Below are 20,192 nucleotides of genomic sequence, written 5' to 3' on the forward strand. Positions count from 1 at the left end.
TGAATACTGTCAAAGGCAAATTTATGAAAAAAAAAATTGGAAACATATGACTGCATGAGACGACTACCTTGTGTAATTATGCCATGAGTTGCACTGTAAATTTCAACATTAGTTCTGTTCTGCGGCGATTTCGAGTATAATTAAATTCTGTGTACAATATGACCATTGCTTATAGTCTCTGCAATATCCTCTTTCAGAGCACGAATGTCGCTACCTTATTTCAAATCTAAAGAGAATAAAAATGCATTTTTAAACTTTTACTTCAAAATATTTTCCACATCCTAAATTGTTATTTAACACTTACTTACAGGATAATAAGGTGACGAAAATCATTAACCACTTCTTATTTTCTTGCTGTATGGGAATAAAAAGAAGCCATTCCGTGTTTTGGCCGATCAAATATGCGGTTTTAGTTTGAGCCGATGTGCGCCATCGATCTTTCTTGGATCAATCTTCGTTTCTTTTCTACAAACGAAACTAATTCCTTCGCTCCACACATTCCCAACTCTATATAGTTAATTTGGATTAGTGTAGATTTGTGGGCGATATACAACAATGTCGCTGCATCTGAAAAATTGCCGGTAGAGAACGACAAATTTGTGAATAAAGGAAAAATTAAAAAATGGAAATATATATCAAATAAAGGGGCTAGAAAAACTAAATGAGCTAAAGATTGAACTATTTACTAGTATTTTATCCGTTGATTACAATAGATTCTATCCGGATGTAAGCGTTGCCAATAATTAAATACTTTTTGATTATAATCCCTCTGGTGGTAACAAAACAAAATTATAACGATTTGCCATATTCTCATAGATGACAATATGTATGCGTTGCCAATCGTTTTAACATTGCCAACAAGCAAATTTATGTTATAGGGTTTTTACTACTTTATGGTAGATGGCAGTATCGCATACAACAGCTGAAAGCTATAATTGCTAATTCACTAGAAATTTCATTAGAAAACCAAATTTGAAAAAATAAACAAGTGACGAATGCCAGTAAGTACGACCCATGGCACAATAAATAGGTAGTCCATTTAGCGCAGCTGATGTCTCGATTAACTGTCAAAGTGCGTAATTTCTACTAGAATTCGATGTGCAACGTTGCGAAACATGTGAAATATTATAAGGAAACATTTGACAGATGATCGAGACAAAAAGGATGGTTGTTGTTGTGATACATCACCTTATTATTGCATCATGGCGCGACCGGACCGGTCTGCGCTTAGGAAACTCGCCGAGGAAATGTCCGTGGTGTCAATCAGTATACGTGATTGACTGAGTTCGGAAAGTTGAGTCAGAATGTATCAAACTTATAAAGAGGCAATAACGTGACGTTAACATTGACGCGCTTGGAAATTTTTTTAAGCTCGGTTTGACGACGTAAGTGCAAGAATTTCCAACTATTTAGCCACCATCAACAACTTCTCCCGGGAGCGCAATCTAAAATTATCCACTGCAGAGTCCTCCTTCATTTCTTCTCGCATTCCAATTACATCAACCAGAAGGTGAAAGCTAGGAATAAAGTACTGAAAGCTTTGGCTGGCATCTCCTGGGGCAAGGATAATGAAACGTTGGTAACGACCATAAGGTCATAGGACGTTCCATACTGAATTATGCTGCTCCAGTCTGGACTTCTTTCCTTAGTGGCACACAATGGAGATCCTTGCAAACAACTCAAAATAATGCACACCGAATTGCAACCGGCTGTGTCCAGATGACGAGAATCGATCACATCCATGAGGAGACCAGGATGCTGTCAGTCAAGCAACATAATGTGTTGTTGGCTAGACAGTTCCTGCTGGCATGCTATCTGCAGTGTCATCCCAACCATCAGATAGTAATGGCAGATCCACCACTGCGACACATCCGCCAGGACTTCAGGCGCTATCGTGATGGCATCCATTTCATCGGACGTCAACAGTGAGAGGCTTCTTCCTAGGCAAACACGTTCAATTCTGGCACAACTAAGGTCCGGATACAGCAATGTTCTTAACTCGTATCGAGAGCGCATTGTCCCTGCCAGCAAAGCTCTCACGACACTCACCATTTATTCAATTGTATATGGCTAAAGCCAATAGAAGTGGCACAATTTCTCCGGCTACCCTCTTCATATGTGATTAATTTATATATTCTCCTTTTCCTTCGTCCGTTTTTCTTTCAATACTTTCAGGAAAGAACTTTCATCAACAGTCAACCTGTTACAACAATAACAGATGTGAATACTAGTTTAAATATATTTATTGTTCTGTTCCCGGAACTGCATGTTCTATTATTCATTATTATTAATTTTATCGTTTTTTCTTTTATACATTTAATTGCCTAAAAGTATGCTATAATTTATCAGGTAAGTTATATGTATCACATTAAATATATATTACGTTTACACGAAATAATACCTTTTAATTTAGTCGGCAACATCCCCCCAATGAAAATTCCCTTTAACTACAATTGGCAACACTATACCACATATACACAATTAAGGTGATAACAAATTACAGATGATTCCGTTTGTTTTGCTATTTACAAAGAAGGCTTGTCGCTTCGTTTCGGTCGGTGTAAAAACATTTTTATGAACATCGCAAAAACAAAAAAACTAAGAAAAGGCTACATACATATATTTTTGGGATAAAATATATCCCCCTCCTGTTTTACTTTAATATAAACACAGCCTAGTGGAGTTTACACCAGTAACGAAGAAAAATAAATACCATAGTTATGGGTCAGGCACAAAGTTTAGCCGATTCTCTACCGGATGTGGATAGCGTTCATATGCAAGTTGTACGGCATACAAAAGTTCTCTCGGAAATAAATTCCTTAACCTATGAAGAGTTCAAAACTTGTTTGGGTAATTTGAATGCACTGTAAGTTGAATTGGATGGTCGGTTTTGTAATTGCCGATACTACTATTGAATATTGATTTTTTCTTTATTTGTTTTTTTTTTTTAATTTTCTAATTAGATCCCGCAAATGCATTGACCCAAATGGCAAGCAACTAGTGTTTTTGGTTAAGAATGGTACAGACACATCACTACTGTGGAAAGCTACCGTTAAAATAGCCTGTGTAAAAGTCAATCCTGAAACGAGACAAATCGATTCATATAAATTTCTAAATCTCAAGCAATTTTTGTGTGTATTCAAAACGTTTCAAGCCCATTTGGAGAGTCTGGTGAGCAGTGAACAGCAAAGGGTAATAATTCATGTAGAATTCATATTCATTCAATCGATTGATTTTTTCTATTGATTTTGGTAGAGTAATATGGGATGTGGAGGCTAACAAAAACCGAATGTAGTAGGACAAAACTTTGAATCACAAGTGAAAAAGTGTTAAGTTCGGCCGGGCCGAACTTTGAATACCCTCCACTTGAAGTACTTGAAGTGAAAATATAAGGAACATACCAAAAAGTGGACCAATACCGACATTTCTACAAAGCGATTATGCAAACCTTAATGTACACCAAATACAAATTTCAGAAATTTTTAATGGATATTTATACCTTCAGCCTTATGGGTAATGAGGGTGTACACACTTTGATACGGTGAAAATGTGCCTCATCGAAATATTGGTTCTAGACCCAAAGTTTCTTTAGGCCAAATCCGTTTCAGAAAATTTGGATTTCATCCAAACTTTGCACATCTTATTATTTCATCCAAACTTAGTTCAAGTTCGAAGATGGGGAATATCGGTCCACTCCTCCTGGTACCTCGCACACAGGGGCTATGCCTAAATGCGGACTATAGTTCATTATCAAACCTTACGGCCTAGTTTTTTTCTCTATATCTTCCGCAGGTGAAATGATTACAACAGAGTCTTAGAACCAAATCCAAAACGCGGAACAAATCAGATAACGGCCGGTTCGAACTTTGGATATCCTCCACCATAGGCATACTGTAAGTTACTTAAAATGAAAATATAGGGAACATGCCAAAAAGTGTACCTATACCGACAGTTCTACAAACCGATTTATGTAAACAATTATGTGCACCAAATACAAATTTAAACGATTTTTAATCGTTATTTTTCATAAAATCTGAAAACCAAAAACGTGGACCGATATTGATTACGCATGGTAGAGTGAATCATGTGTATTAAATACTCAAACTACTGCAATGTTATATGAGGCTATGCCTAAAGGAGGACCAATATTGATTACATATCTAGGAATTAGCGAATATTTGGGGTTATACTATATGAGGCCCAATTTCGAACCCAATATTTTAGTTTTATATCTAAATACTTTCCTTCAGTAGGTATCATTTTATGGAGAGATGCCTAAATATTGGCCAATATATTTCATCAACGTCAGGTTCAAGTTTTTTTTTATCACGATATCCTTAGAAGATGGAGTGATACAACAGATGACTAAATCGTTTTAAAATGCCGTAGTTTGTAGGGTATAATCTGACAATTTCGAGTAACAAATATCACCCATACTATGGTAGCACACGCCTATATTAGGACAACCCCAACACACGGAACAAATCAGATAACTATTTTAAAATAAAAAGGGGGTTATATGGGGATTACCCCTAAAAGGGGGTGAATATTAATAATTTTTATTAAATACCTAAAATACCTAAAATACCGCGGGTACCCTTATATGGGGGCTATCCGCGGATACCCTTATATGGACCTATATTCATATATTCGCATACATCAATCTGGACATAATTCCATACTCTGTGTAAAATTTTGTCTCAATCGGAGCAATATTGGCAGTACGGTGCTCTATTTACATAAAATCGGACGAGACTGTATATGGGAACTATATGTAAGTCTGAACCGATTTCAACAAAACTTGGCAAATATCAATCTGGACTTAAGGGGACCTCCCCCATTCTAGAGGTCAAAATTTTTTTTGATTTAATTCGAATCTACATTAATTCAAGAATGTCTCTACAACATTTCAAGTGAAAATCTCAAGAACTCTTGAAGATATAGCCGATTTATTGTGTCAGCATCAAGTGACGGCTAAAGGGCTTCTCAAACTTTAAACGCGTTTTTCTCTTTGGCGAATGGCGGACACGATAACTCAAAAACGAATAACCCAATCGATTCCAAATTTTTACACGTTTCTCTGTGAGTGTATAGCTATCGTATGAACTAGGATAAAGCCAATCGGTGAAGATGTTCCTTATTTTTTAACTTGGCTTTTGGTCAAAAATCGGTGATTTTCCAAAAATATTTTTTCAAAGGTCCGCCATTTTGTTAATTTTAGAGCGAAGTCAATAATACTAGTTCAGCCCATTGAAAAAAAAACACAATTTTTTGTAAATTATTTTTCTTCTCTTTAAAATCTTCAAATATATATGTGCAAAGTTACAGACCTTAACAAGCATTGGTATTGATCTACCAGCCCATTGAAAATCTTGAAAAATTAAAATCGAGAATGGGGGGTCAGTACTCTGTGCAAAATTTTGTCTCAAAATGTTATCTCAATCGGACCAATATTGGGATTTTAGTGCTCCGTTTACATAAAATCGGACAAACTATATATTGAAGCTATATCTAAATCTGAACCGATTTCAACAAGACTTAACATACATCAATCTAGACTTAATTCAGAACTATATGCAAAATTTTATCCCAATCGGACCAATATTGGGAGTTTGGACGAACTATATATGGAAGCTATATTAAATCTGAGGCGATTCCGGCGAAACACAAATTTCGATACATAAATTTGAGCCTAATTCTGTACTATGTGCATAATTTTGTCTCAATCGGACCAATATTGAATGTATGGTGATCCATTTACATAAAATCGGACGAAACTATATATGGGAGCTATATCTAAATCTGAACAGATTTTCTCCAATTTCAATAGGGTTCGTCCTTGGGCCAAATAAGTGACATGTGCCAAATTTGATCCAAATCGGATCATAAATGCGAAATTTACTTTGTTCACAAACATACATGGACGGACATGCTTAAATCGACTCAGAAAGAGATTCTATGTATATTCTCAAAAGGAACCAAGGGTCTATCTCGATTCCTTTTGCCTGTTACAAAGACATAATACCCTGTATTATGTCTTTGGAACAGGCAAATATAAAAAATAAAAAAGTAAAAGCTAAGTTTCCCATGCCTATATTTGATATGAACTCCCAAATCATTATTGTCATGTTTTCCAATTTGACTACTGGGATAATGTTGTCTTTATAGAGCTTTTAAGGCTTGCGCTAGACTCTGGTGGGCTCATTGTTACAATATAACATTATTTTGGTTTCATCCCAAAATATCGTCCATTATTCACTTCGTGTAAAATGTTCTCTTGCCTATATTTGCTGTATATAGTAAGATTTTTCTGCGTGTGAATAAGATTTTATAATGTTGCAGTAGACTGCAGATAACTACAGTTTCTATATGCATTTCTCTTGTCCATTAATTTTTTTAGTATATTACTCCAAAAGTGCATCGACTGTATATTAAAATATTTTATTTTTTTATAATTAACAAAGGAACAACGACGCGACTCACAATCAACACCTGATGACGAAGAAGAGTCAATTAATAGCGGCAGCCAAAGACATCCATTACCATCACAATTTACCACCTCAATGTTTATGAATGCCATTGGCAATAGTTCAAACAGTAGCAGCGGTCTAAGTAGTCCATCGGTATCAACATGTGCTGCCCATAATGATCATATCGACGAATGCTCAATATGTTTGGATAGACAAACTGAAGTAATACTACCATGTACACATTCCTTTTGTACACCATGTATTGAACAATGGTAAAAAGATGTACACAGAAAAATATAACATTGCAATTTAAAAAATTAAATTTTAATTTCCTTTGCAGGAACGTTAACAATAAAACATGTCCAATTTGTTGTGAAAGTCTGGAAAGTACCGATGAAACATGGGTTATGTCTAACATTCCTGATGTTGAGGAAATTAATGAAGAAATTTGTGCAGAATTTATGAGTTTGGGCAAAGAGAAGTAACTGTTTGATGTGTTGGCAAATAAAAACGCATTATAGTATCATCCCTTAGTATGTTAAATATTGTTATAGATGAAAAGTAACTACATTTGTTATGAAAAAGAAAATGTATTTATTTTTTCTGCCAAAGCATGTTGTAGTATATAAAGTTTAAAATATATTTGTATGTGTGTTATAATATTTTACTTATTTGAAATCATCGTTTGTTTAATTATATAAGATATTATTAATTAACGTACATATGTGTATTTATACAATTGTTTAACATGATGATTTCATAAGTTAATTTATTGTCCTTGGAAACGATTACAATAAAAATCTCAATATCATTTAGCTTGTAATAAATTATATATACAATCAAATAGCGTATTTTATAACAAATCGGGACATTCTTCGGGAAAATTGTGATTGAATTGTCGAATTGTAAATCGAGCAGAAAACGAGGTGGTGGTCCGAAGACCACAATAAAAAAACGTAATGAGAGCATAATTATTAGAAAAATTATGCCAAACACTCAAATATCCACAAGGACGCTTGCGAGGGAGCACGAATAAGAGTGTAGTGTTAAAGTTTGTCAAGAAACAATGCGAGAGAATATATTTAAAAAATCCCCGACAGAGTATAATAAAAAAGTTGAAGCGATGTTAAGTTCGACCAGGACGAACTTCTTATAGCCTACACCATGAGGATGGCATTCAAAATATGTAAAATTAATGGAGGCTCCTAGGAGAACACTCATGTTATAATAGAACCTGGAATATACCAAAAAATACGTGAGAAAAAGATTAATACCCAATAGGGAGGCTAGCGTTTTATGGGGCTATACATAAACGTAGACGAATATTAATCATTTTGGGTAGTGAAATAATCTTTAGTAAAACGGTACTCTTGTTATATGGGGGCTACACTCAATCTTGGTTTAATAATAATACAAGAATGTGCTACACAAGGAGAACCCAAAAAAAAAAATTACGGTCAATTTGCTTGAAAACGTGTCTAAAACCGAATACTGGGGGTAGCGTTATATGAGGGCTAACCCTGAGTCAATATTAATAATCTTTGTTACGGTCATGTACAATGATACTATAGAAAACTAAATTACAGCCAACTCGGTTGAACGAACGTGTCCAAAATACCGAATATGGGAAGGTGTCGTTATATGGGGCCTACCCTGAAACTTGGGTCAATATTAATAATTTTTAGTACAGAGAATTGCAATGCAATGAGAACCCAAAATACCAAATTAATGCCAATTCGTTTGAAAACGAGTCAAAAATCCCCAAAATACCGAATATTGGGGGATGCCCTTGTATGGGGCTAAAACATAGACCGATTTATCCCATTTGTAATACCAAACATCCTAGGAGTACTAGCAATGTCTATGTAAAATTTCGAAGCTCTATGTTAAATATTGCGATCTCTATCGTGATTTCAACAGACGGACGGACAGGCAGGCAGACAGACATGCATAAATGGACATAGAATTTTATTCTGATCAAGAATATATACTTAATTGGGATTCAGGTGCATATTTCAAGATGTTGCAAAGGGAATTACGAATTTTATATAACTTATGGTGGAGGATATAAAAACAAATACTAATCAAGATCAGCACGCAAAAAAACCCTTACTACCAGAAGCGAATATAGACAAGAGGTTTTTATTCGCCAATATGAACGGTTCACACCCAACTAAATATCGTGACGTCGTTATCCCACCAAAGTTTGACACAAGCGTTTAAAAGCACTATATATGCAGAACATTATCCCAACAGTCAAATTTGGAAAAAATGTCATTAATTATTTGGGTGTACCTATCAAGCAAAGGTGTGGGAGACTAGCATTTATAGAAACAACGATGGACGCACAACAATATTCAGAATACAAAAAAACATGTGGGCTCTTAACTCTAAAGTTTAGTAAAAACGATCAAAATTTTCCGAAATTTCTTAAAGAGGTAGGTATTTTTACCCTAATTATGGGGATATATATTTTTTTTGGGTCGTACCCGGTTATTTGACCCGGAAGCTCGGGTAAAATATAAAATTGGTATATAAAAGATTATTGTTCTGTCCCAGTACTTTTTTAATAGTAAAGCTAGTAAAAAGGAAAATCGCTCTCAGAGTACAAAAAAAATTTGAAAAGTTCGGGAACGCAAGTCTGGTAAATATGCCAAAATTAGATTCTTTTAGGTTCTGGAACGGAACTTATAAAAATACCTTTCCATTGAGTGGTAATATGATGGGGTTATCTCAAACCGTTTCGGAGATGCAGTCAAAAAAAATCGAAAATCAGAAAACTATTCTATTTAAAAGGAGATTCTGTTGCGTAGCCGGTGTAGGTATCCGTATTAAATACCCGGCCGAAGGCCGCCTATCCAAAAAAACCATTCTATTTAACATGAGATTCTGTCGCGTAGCCGATGCATGTTCAATTATATTATTTTACTATAAACCATGCATGTTGCAATTATCACAAATAAAAAAATACGATTAATAGACATTTAAGTTTATTACTAACAAAATTTAAAAAATCTGTTACTTATTCAATTTGACACATTATTTTATTAACAAGTACAAAAACTTACCATAATTTGAAATTACTTATTAGTAGAGGAATTAACAATAATTATTACGATTTTAATATAAAAACACAAAATATTTATCTTTCGAATGCCGTGGAAGGCGCCAAAGAAAAAATCTTATATGAGTTATTATTCATGGTTGTAATTTTGCTAGCATGCAGAGTTGTATTTGAGAATACTTGGTAATCATACGAAATTGTACAATTTAATTAATTTATAACATATAACTATTTTTTAAAATTATATTCTACATTGTATAATAATTTTAAGATCCCCGAAGATGATTGTCGATGACAATCGAAATATCGGAAAATAGAATAATAACCATTTTTAATGACTTCTTATGCCATGTTCTGACGAGCATTCGAACAACGTAGTTCGCTCTCAGAATTACCTACATGAATTAACCCGTTCATACAACACTATTCTTAATTCATGTCATCAGATTGATTTAAACAATGATTAAGGTTTTAATCAACCGGTAACTAATTCTAAAATTCTCGACCAGTAGGCCTACAAACGGAGCAGATAACCGGAAAATGTAGTTTTCGCAGCTAACCGTTTTTTGATTCATAGGGAATAGCATTGTAAAACAAAAATGTGTGACATTAATAGCATTCGTGGAACAATGAACATCCCCTCTTATAGGAGGCTGATTCATTGAAATTCCCCAATGCTCCCCCACAGGAATGACGTGATAGCTAAAACCGAAAAAAATTGTTTTAAATTTATTATATGGTTTCAAACTTTTTTCTTTATTGTTTGTAAAGCAAATTGTGAAAAACATTTTGAATATTACATTTCGATTTCCAAAATGGGCTTTTAATTATAAAAATTCAAGAAAACTACATTCATAGAGGCGGATGGAAAGGAAACCTAGGCTCAGTTATAACCCCGTTCACCGATTTTATGTTATGTGTGGAAATCTGTCCGAACTCCCAGCTACTCATAAAATCGAGGAGATTATGTTAGCCTATATTGGAATCGGTCCCTTGGTGCTTGACATAATTCTCGGCGGAGGTTAAATACGCCTATGGAAAGATTTTATACGGTCAACACAATTTCCATGATTTAGTCTTTGGCCGGGGATTTATGTCCTTCAATTTTCTTTAAGATGGCCAGATTTGAAGCCACTCAATAGAAAAAATAGATTGTAATCCACAGTATAAACAACATCACAAGGAGCCATGAGCTACATGTGGGAAACTTAAAATAAATCGCGACCAGGTCCTAAACTTTATTTTTCACTGACCTAAAACCGTCAATATCCCAAGGATACACAAATTCATTAATTATTCCTCAAAGATTAGTTCTTGACAAAAATAAATTAATAATTGTTTTTGTTTATTTCTGTCAAAAACTTATTGTCAGCATGACAATTTAATTTCTATAACAATAATGTTGTTTTTGTAAAATTTTGTTGTTGTATCTTATGCATACACCTTATTAAATACACCTTGGGTTTTATATACATTTTTATTACAAATATACTTTTTTTGTCGTCTACTTTCATTTTCAAAATCTGATCGCCATAGATTTAAGACTTTATTCGTATTTCATCTAATATATTTCCATAATTTTTCATTAATTATAAATTTTGATATATCTTAGTTTGGAATTAAATTTGAATATTTTTAAATTATTAAAAAAATAACAATAATATTAAAAATATAACTTAAAATAATTGTTTTCTATTGTCTTTTTGTTTTAATTTGATTTTCAAATTCGTTTGGGTACGAAACCTGTACGACCTCGTTACGAAACAGGAGTAATAATGGTACATTGTACCCGAAAAATCAACTCTGATCACGTATGGCTGTACTTTTTACAGCGAGTTGACCCGATTTATGTGCTAACATCAACGAATAGCCATTAAACGACAGCAACGATTTTCTGTGTCGTCGAGAGCTGTTCTTGGTGTGTTTTTATTCAGCGTCATTTTCATTTTCGGTGTTGAAAGTTGATGAAATTTTTGTAATTTTTTATTAGAGAAAAAGAAACCAATTTTGCGGCTAAACAATTTAAACACCAAACGCAAAACAATAAACAAACGACACAGAAACGCGGACTGAAAAAATCTCGCCGAAATAAAAATGAAAAATTGTCGTTAAACAGCGTTTTACGGTTTCCGTCGGGTTTTCGACAAGTAAATGAAGAAAAAAAAGTAATACCACCACAAAATACTTTACCGACGATGAATATGATGATGGTACGGAAAAAAGCATAATCTTCTTCCTCCTTGACAACCTTTTTTCTGTTCATTCTTCCCTTTAGTGCTGCTGGTTCTGCATAGCGCAGCGACCGACCGAAAAAAAGTGTCAGAGTGGTTAATTAATATGTGTTGTTGAAAGTGAATAAAAAAAGAAGAAAAAGTGAACACAAAAAGTAAAGCATGCTATTCCAAAAAAAAAAAAAGAAAACAAAAATTCTATGTAACGAATAAAACAAAAAATTATTATGTGTGCAAATAAAGAAGAATATTTCATAAAATCTTGTCTCTTTGGCTGAATTTCGATTGGTTTTGTGATGATGGTTCGTTGTCGTCGTTTTCTACTTCGTCCGTTGTCGTAGTCGTCGTAATTTTCTCTTGTTAATGGCTGAAAAAAATATATATTTTCTATGTTTTCTACTCGTTGATCTGGCCTGGCTGGCTGGTTGGTGGTTTATTCGTTCCTTTAATCGCTCGCTGACCATATCTTTTATTGATGCTCCTCAATGCTCACGGACAAAACAACGAGTGTGGTGTAGTGTACAGTATGTGTGCGTGTGTGTGTTTGTGCGAGCGAACGAACGACTGACAACTGCTGCTGCAAGTGTATGTTTTCTCCTCTATATAGAGCGAGCGATTTGTTTGTGTATTGCCTGTTCTTTTGTCGTCTACGGTTATGATAATGCCCAAGTGTGAAAGAGACGGCTACAACAATAATAACATGTCGACTTTTTGGTAGAGATGACAAAACAACACCAAAACGTTTAAAAATTAAAAAAAGAAGAGACATTTTCATGGTATTTTTCTAACGTTCTACAAACTAAAACGTTCTACAAACTATTTTGAAATAAATTTCGGCATATTTTATTATGCATTCGATTTCTTCTTTGATGCAGCAGAGTAGCAAAGCAAACCCCCCAATTTCTTATTTGGCACAAAAAAAGCGCTGTACTCGTTCGTTTCTTCTTGTGCTCCCACTCGTTCGGTTTCATTGTTGTGTGTGAGAAAGCCGAATACACCCGAAGTATGTTTTTCTACACTTGCTTTCATGCGATCGGTGTTGCCAATGCGTTAATTTTTCACACCCTTTTCTCGTTTGTTCCATCCATGAAGGGGATAAATTTTGTACCCTTTTCTGTGAGTGTCTTGTATTTTTTGTTATTTTGTTGGTTAGATATCAGCTGTAGTTTCCATTTCGTTTTCAAATCATATGCAACAAGATGTTGAATTATTAAAAAATACATATTAGAATTTCTGATTTTTAAATTAAATACTTATTTTTTCAATTATAATAGACAATTTTTACAAATTGTTTATAATTTCATTAGATAATGAAATTGGTGTCAAACCAAAAGGTAGTACTACTAAAACCCTACCGAAATAAAACAACGTTTACATTCGCAGGGGCTTAATATAACAGTCAATTCATTTGGAAATATGAAACGTCAGAAATATTGTAATTAAATTTCAATCATGTATTAAAAAAACACAGTGAATTGAATTTAAAAAAATATATCCAAGGATTTTAAAGAAAATCTGCAATTTGATTTTAATGCTAAAAATTTGATACTCTATGAGATAACTGATCAAATAGGTAAGGCAAGGCAGAATATAGTTTTGAGCAAGGACAATTTATTATTTTAAGAATAAATAGACAATAAATATTCAAAAAATAATTCGAATCAAAAAAAAAAAAAAAAAAAAAAAATGTGCTCATTACTACTACTACTTTTTTTGAAAGATATTTTGAGTTTTTATCCCGCTCTGGTTCGCGAGTAAATTGTTGACATCAAGAGAAGACTATGGCATGAATTTGCCTTCCAGTTAACCTTATTAATAAACCATGGTTTTGAGTTTACATTGGTTGCCATAGTTTTATTTTTTATGGATATTCTTCTAAGAATTTATTTCTAAAATTTTTTTTTTTTTTTTTTTGTACATGACATTCATAACAGGAACTGAGAGTGTTTAGTTTTTAATATTGATACAAAGTATTTTATTGTTATCGGTATAATAATAACGAAATTAAATTGTAAATTTTTAGCATAATCATATTCGGTTATTCAAAAATACTCGATCCCAGCACTCCTCTTGAAGTCATTTTAAAGAAAATCCACATTAAAATTTAAACTAAACCCAAGGTTTATTCCATGGCATAATTATTCAAGGTAGTCTCATTTGAGGGCATCCCTTTTTAATTTGGAACTCATATATAAATTTCATATAAAATGAAAAATAAATTCCATAAAATTGTGTATGTCGATTGGCATATTTTCAATAGATTAAACAAAATATATTTCCTAAAGCTGAACATTGTTTTCAAGTTTTAACTATGATTAAGCGAAAACGCATTATTTCAGAAAATGTTTTTCTCTTAAGCAGGGGTTTCAATTAAAAGAACTTCGGATAAGCGAAACACATTGCGCTTAAACGATATTTTTCAAACAATATCCGAAAATTTTAGGGTTGCATTTCGTCGCCCTTACAAAAATGATATTTTTCTCTTAAACGGTGCTCTTTTCATATATATTTGTGTTTTTGCAACAAAAAAATTTTCCCCTTATACAGATTTTCAATTAACCGCTTTTTCTTTTAAGCGAAGTAAAGTGTTTAAAAATTCACCAGAATATTAGTTTAATTTTTTTAGTTTCAATTAACAGATTTTTTCGATTAACCGGCGTTCGCTTAATAGAATTCGATTGTATATAACTTATATAGCAATTTTGGCCACTGAACCCATGATATGCGTACATTTCGAAGGAAGATATTTTCGTTTAAATTTTGAAAGCTGAATACTGTCAAAGGAATATTTATGAAAAAAAATGGAAACATATAACTGCATGAGACTACCTTGTTCAATTATGCCATGCCCCTTAAACTCAAAAAAAAAAAAAAAATAAATAAATAATAATTTATAAAATATAATCGACATCCAACAAATTTGATTTTAATTGAACAAAAATTATTTCTTTAATTTTTCATTTATTTTAATTAATAAATTATTATCAGACATTTCTATTAGTACAGTATTAAACAAATTATTATTCTCGGCATGACTAAAATTATTATTCTCGGCATGACTTTTATTCTCGGCATGACTAAATAAGGCATTTCAGATGTTAAAAGGATTTAAGATTAAAACCTTGACTCCATTATGTAAAACCATTCAAAACTGATTTCTTTTTTAATTAATCGTTATTTAGAGCACTTATTTAACAATTTTGTCCAATTTTGAGTGTTGACGAAACTCATTGACCAAATGCCATTTGACTGAATAAATGTACTTAACTCGATTAAATTTATTGAAGATTATTCATGCTATTTTTCATATTTAGTCATAGGATTTTTTTGTTATTTGAATTTATTTAAAACAGATGCCGACTATTGGTACATGCCGGAATTAAGTGTGTTTACCCTATAGATATATCGATCAAAACGATGTACATTAGTAGAACTGTTTACCGGATAAACCTACTTTATGAAAATTTTTTATATACGCAATGTCGAATATAGAAACATATGATGTCGACAATTGAAAACTGTTGCCAATTATTGACAAAAAACGATACAATTAAAAAAAAAATGTTAAATTACTGAAGTTTATTATAAGCAATATTAAAAAATAAAATAAAATGAGAATAAAACGGGATTTACATTAGAATTTTTTTTCGGGGTTAACCTACTTTATGAGGATTTATTTGGAATGAGGATTTCAATGGAATTGACAATTTAAAACCACTGGGTTATATTTCGAATATTTTGAATCATGACAATACTCCAAAACGAACGATTTTATCCACTTTATTTCACATATACGCAATTTATTTATTTCACATATACGCAATCGGATATACATTTTAAAACCACTGGTTTACCGAAATCCGTTACAATGTTTTTTTGTATAAAATTTTACTTTTTACCAATGTGTCAATAGTAAAACATGTTAAAAGAATAAAGAATTTCAGAAGTTTAGTTGGATTTAAGATTGAAATTTCTACTATTGTGTAAAACAACCCAAGGCTTATTTTTATACATTCAATTACGGTAAAATAAAACAAAGTAGCATATATTGAGAGTTTTTTTTATTTGTTGTTGTTTATATATCAGCAGTAGTTTCATATCGCTTTCAAATCATATGCAACAAGATGTTGAATTATGTAAAAAATACCGCAATAATTGACAACTCTCAAAATCGTTTATAATTACATTAGGTAATGAAATTGGTCACGGCAAAAATGTAGTACTACTAAAACCCTACCGAAATAAAAATTGATCTTAAAAAACACATAAGTTAATAAAAAGTATTTATACGAAACCCGCGAAAAATAAATGAGACGTCGTAATCCAATCCAAAAAATGTAATTGGGATTACCAATATATTTTCGTTTCATCAATAACAGGATAATTTTTTCCAAATGATGATGACTCCATCCGAAAATATATAGAATTCGAATTTCAGGAAATTCACATGCTTTACAAAAATCTATTTAAAATAATGTAGCACCCAAATTTGATCTGCTTCGGAAATTAAGTAAAAGTTGAACTTAACATAATGGTGAATACAATTCATATAAGTAATCATATGTTTCGATCGATTTTGCGTTATTCGTTAAAAGTGGAAAATCGATTTTGTACATGTTTGACAAAAATCGAAAACAACAAAAATCGGCTTTTTGGTCAGATGTAAAAGTCTAAAAGTCCACCTTTGCGCTCGATGATATATCCCTATTCAGTACAATAATTGTAATAAACAAAGATATTATTTTAAAACGCGGTCCTTCCGAAAATAACTTAAATTTAAAATAAAATAGCCTCTATTATCAATATACATCGGAAAATTAAATATTTTATTATAAAATTTAATGATAGTATTCCAGTTTTCGTAATTTTATTGTGGATGCAAATTTTGCATTCTTTGCAATGATACATCATGTTATCTTTTTCAATCTATAAATTAAGTTTTCGGTATTTTTTTTAAGTGAATATAAAAGAAAAATTATTTGGTAAACGAATTAGTTTAATACTTTTTAAATGAATTTTCGATAGTATGTATTAATAAAAAAATAGGCTTGATTAAATTTTACACAGGAATATACCACAATATTGATAAAGATTATTCGAGGTATTTTAATTTCATTTAATTTTTATTAACTCACTTCATTGTAATATAAAAAAGCCAATTTTTCATATTTAGTAATAGAAATTCATGGAATTCAACTACAATAATGATATTTTCTACTCTTTTGTCTACATAATTTTCTAGGTCTAACTTCTTTCGAGCATTTCTTTTCCAAACTGACATACATCTGCCATTAATTTACTAAAATTTAAAAAAATTCAAATTGGATTTTGAGTTGCAAAAATTTAAGTGTTAATATTTTCAATTTTTGTGAGAACATTTCAGAAAACCTAAAACACAATACAATTCGATTTTAGGTTTGACGTTTTTGAAATTTTATTATCATTTATATTAGCATAAAAAACGGTAAAAAAATATTTATTTATTATACACCACACATACACACATATGTTTGCTCAAACCATGGTTCAAAGATAATATTTAATTTTTACAATTTATAGTTATCTGAAAATATATTTTTCAATTAATTAAAATTTTTAGGCATTATTATTTTAAATACGCACATGTATTTTCTTTTCCCAAATCATTTCTTAAATCGCATTTGTTTACATTCATAAAGCGCAAACAAAGCAAAACGAAGAAAAAATAACTCTGGTAATAAATTGTTGTCCCTTTTCTTCGTTCACTTTGTACTCTTCGGCTGTAAATGTACACAAAAACGTACTCGTTATGTTAGTAGCCCCCTAAGAAAAACACTATGGCAACACTGGCCGCCTCTGAATGCGACTATACATCGGCTTCAGTCTTCTTCCTAGTTCTGTTGCTGTTCGTTTGCAAAATCAGTTGACTTTTTCGCTACTGCAACATAAACGGACAAAAGTTTTTGTGTTTTTGATTGTTGCAAAAAAGTTTCAAAAACTTGCTAAAAATCAACAAAAAATCCTAAAAATATTTGGCGAAAAATTGAAATTCAAGAAAAATTCAAAGAAAAAATAGAAATTAACAGATTGCCCAAAAGTGACCATCAACAAAATGTAATTGTGCCGGATTTTTTTCGATATGATAATTTTGTATTTTTGTGTTAATTTTTCTGTAATTTCGGTTTTTTGCAGAAAAATTTTGTGATTTTTTTAAGCCTACAATTTAAATAAAACAAAATTTTTTCTCTGATATGTGCATTAGAAATTTTAAGATTCAACGACTACGACGACGACGTGAAAGAAAAACGAACAACCAAAAATTTTTTACAGTCGCCAGTCTGTGTTTTTCTTTCTTTTTCCAATACTGCTCGCACTCGTAGAGTTTAAATGGTGGTATTAAATACAGGCAAAGCAGCAACAAAAAAATGTAAAATATAGAAGAGATGTGTTGTGTGAGAATGTGTACGCGAGTGTGTGTGTAGTGAAAGAAAACGAGTACGCTAGCGAGCGAGTAGTACAAAAAATTATTATTGAGAGCGTATAATATGGATGGATGGATGGCTAGCTGCTGTTGGCTGAAAGAAAAATGTTCATACACCACAAAACAGAGCTGTCTGTCGGAGAAGAGAATATTTTATTTTGTAACGAGTAGTAAAGTGTTAGTAGTGACGACGAGTAACGAATAGTGGTGGTATAGTGTAGAAAAAGAAATGAGATGATTTGTTTTCATCGTCGTCAATCTCTTTACATAGCTGCTATCGCACTGCTGCTGCAACACAATCATGTTCGAGCGAGCGGTTCTAAAGTTTTCTATCGCGGCGATAACAATGCTCTAGCTATATGGCCAACTAACCAGCTAGCTAGCCATCCAACCAACCAACTAGCTCTTTCACTGTGTCTGCATTTACAAAAAATGTTTTGTATTTTCTCCAAACCACGCTCGCACACACAGATCCACTCTCGTAGGCGCGTATGCACACAAGCAATATTTGACTTGACCATTGCTCGTTTTATTCGTTCATGTTGCTACTCTGTCTGCTATTTTGTCGTTTCTTGGACAAAATTATTTGTGTCTCTATATTTTTGTTCGTTGGCATGCATGTATGAGTGTGTGTTCTCCACCTCGGTGTTCAAAACGAAGTAACAAAAACAAGATAGAAAAAAAGCGCGCAACACTTTTCTTCTTTCACTTTACAATAGAAAAACAAAAAATAATAATAATAGAAGAAAACGTCTGACTGCCTGTATTTTTGTCTGCCTCCTTCTTCTGACCATTGAAATGAATTAATAAAGAAATCAACAATGTTTTTTTTTTTTTTGTGTGTTTACAGATTTGTGCAATTCTCTTGTGAAACAACAATAATATCAACAACAACAAGTATGAAGTCAAGCAACGATGTTCTTCTATTAACCAACAACAAAGACAACGACGACAAGTATTAAAAAAACAAGAATTCATGTGGAAAAAACGTAAAAAAATATTCAAGATAGTACACCACAACAATTGTCCTGGCTCATCCTAGTAGTGGTTGTAGTGGAAGAGGCAGCAGCTAATGACTGAAGACAAGTAAAAAAGAATTCAAAGAAACAAGCAAACAAATATTGAAAGTTCAAAGAAAAGTGAAAACAATGTCGTTTGATGAATGTATGCAAGAGTATGCAACAGACGGAATAAGACAATATTATGTTGTGCTAAGTGTTAAAGTGGTGACGGAGGATTTGGCGGAGGCAAATATCAGCTAAAGCTATTATTCCAAATCACCAAAAAATAAATAAAACACAACGACAAACGACTCAGCGAACAACAAGGATCGTCGTCGGATGTAAAAGTTTTATTAAAAAAAGAAATATTGAAAAGAAGAAAAAAAAAAAAAAGAAATTTATCTGTGCAAAACAAGTCTTGAAGCCAAAGTGCTTAAAGAACAAAACAAAAAAAACAGTACATTTATCTAAAAAAGAGTGAGTTTTAAAACAAAATGCACTCGAGCGTGTTTGAAAGTAAGATCACTTGTGAAAAATTGTTGGATAAGAAAAAAGAAGTTAATTTTGTCAGTAACAAATCAAATACAGCAGCAATAACAACAATTCATAAAACAAAACAACAACAGCAGCAACAACAAAGAGACATATTGTTTTTTAAGCAACGACGTCGACGTTTGCAACCTTGGCAATATCAATTCCTGCTATCATTGACGGCAACAACAACCGCAACAAGAACAACAACAAAACTATTGGCAGCAGATTTCTAAAAGAAACAAAAATCCTAGTTTGCAAAAATACAAACAAATATTGAAAAAAAAATCATTAAAATATTGCCGCCAACAAAACAAACAAAAAAGTTCCTCGTTAATCTCTTTCTCTTTACATACACTCTCGCGCTATCTTTGGTATATTCTCTCTTGCAATTTGTTATTGTTTTCAAAACACCAAACAAAAGTAAGCAGCTTC

General features: G+C 32.3%; 1 protein-coding gene across 1 annotated transcript; it reads left to right on the forward strand.

The window, feature by feature from the left end:
- Positions 1 to 2,720: 2,720 nt before the first annotated feature.
- On the forward strand, positions 2,721 to 19,187 carry LOC133327101 (RING finger protein 141-like). The gene is made up of 5 exons (XM_061535676.1): positions 2,721 to 2,866; positions 2,964 to 3,192; positions 6,465 to 6,742; positions 6,811 to 6,951; positions 19,076 to 19,187. Exons 1-5 carry the CDS (start codon positions 2,721 to 2,723, stop codon positions 19,185 to 19,187), a joined length of 906 nt encoding a protein of 301 aa, XP_061391660.1.
- Positions 19,188 to 20,192: the final 1,005 nt, after the last annotated feature.

The sequence above is a fragment of the Musca vetustissima genome, unplaced genomic scaffold, assembly GCF_032173495.1.
Source record: "Musca vetustissima isolate MV318-11 ecotype Yass unplaced genomic scaffold, APGP_CSIRO_Mvet_v1 utg12896, whole genome shotgun sequence".
Taxonomy (NCBI): Eukaryota; Metazoa; Arthropoda; class Insecta; order Diptera; family Muscidae; genus Musca; species Musca vetustissima.

What these genes read in the sequence shown, in the direction of transcription:
- LOC133327101 (XM_061535676.1), top strand. Translation starts at nt 2,721, where the DNA reads ATGGGTCAGGCACAAAGTTTAGCCGATTCTCTACCGGATGTGGATAGC. An exon ending in TTGGGTAATTTGAATGCACT is followed by an intron (nt 2,867 to 2,963) that starts GTAAGTTGAATT and finishes TTTTCTAATTAG; the next exon opens with ATCCCGCAAATGCATTGACC. An exon ending in TGAGCAGTGAACAGCAAAGG is followed by an intron (nt 3,193 to 6,464) that starts GTAATAATTCAT and finishes TAATTAACAAAG; the next exon opens with GAACAACGACGCGACTCACA.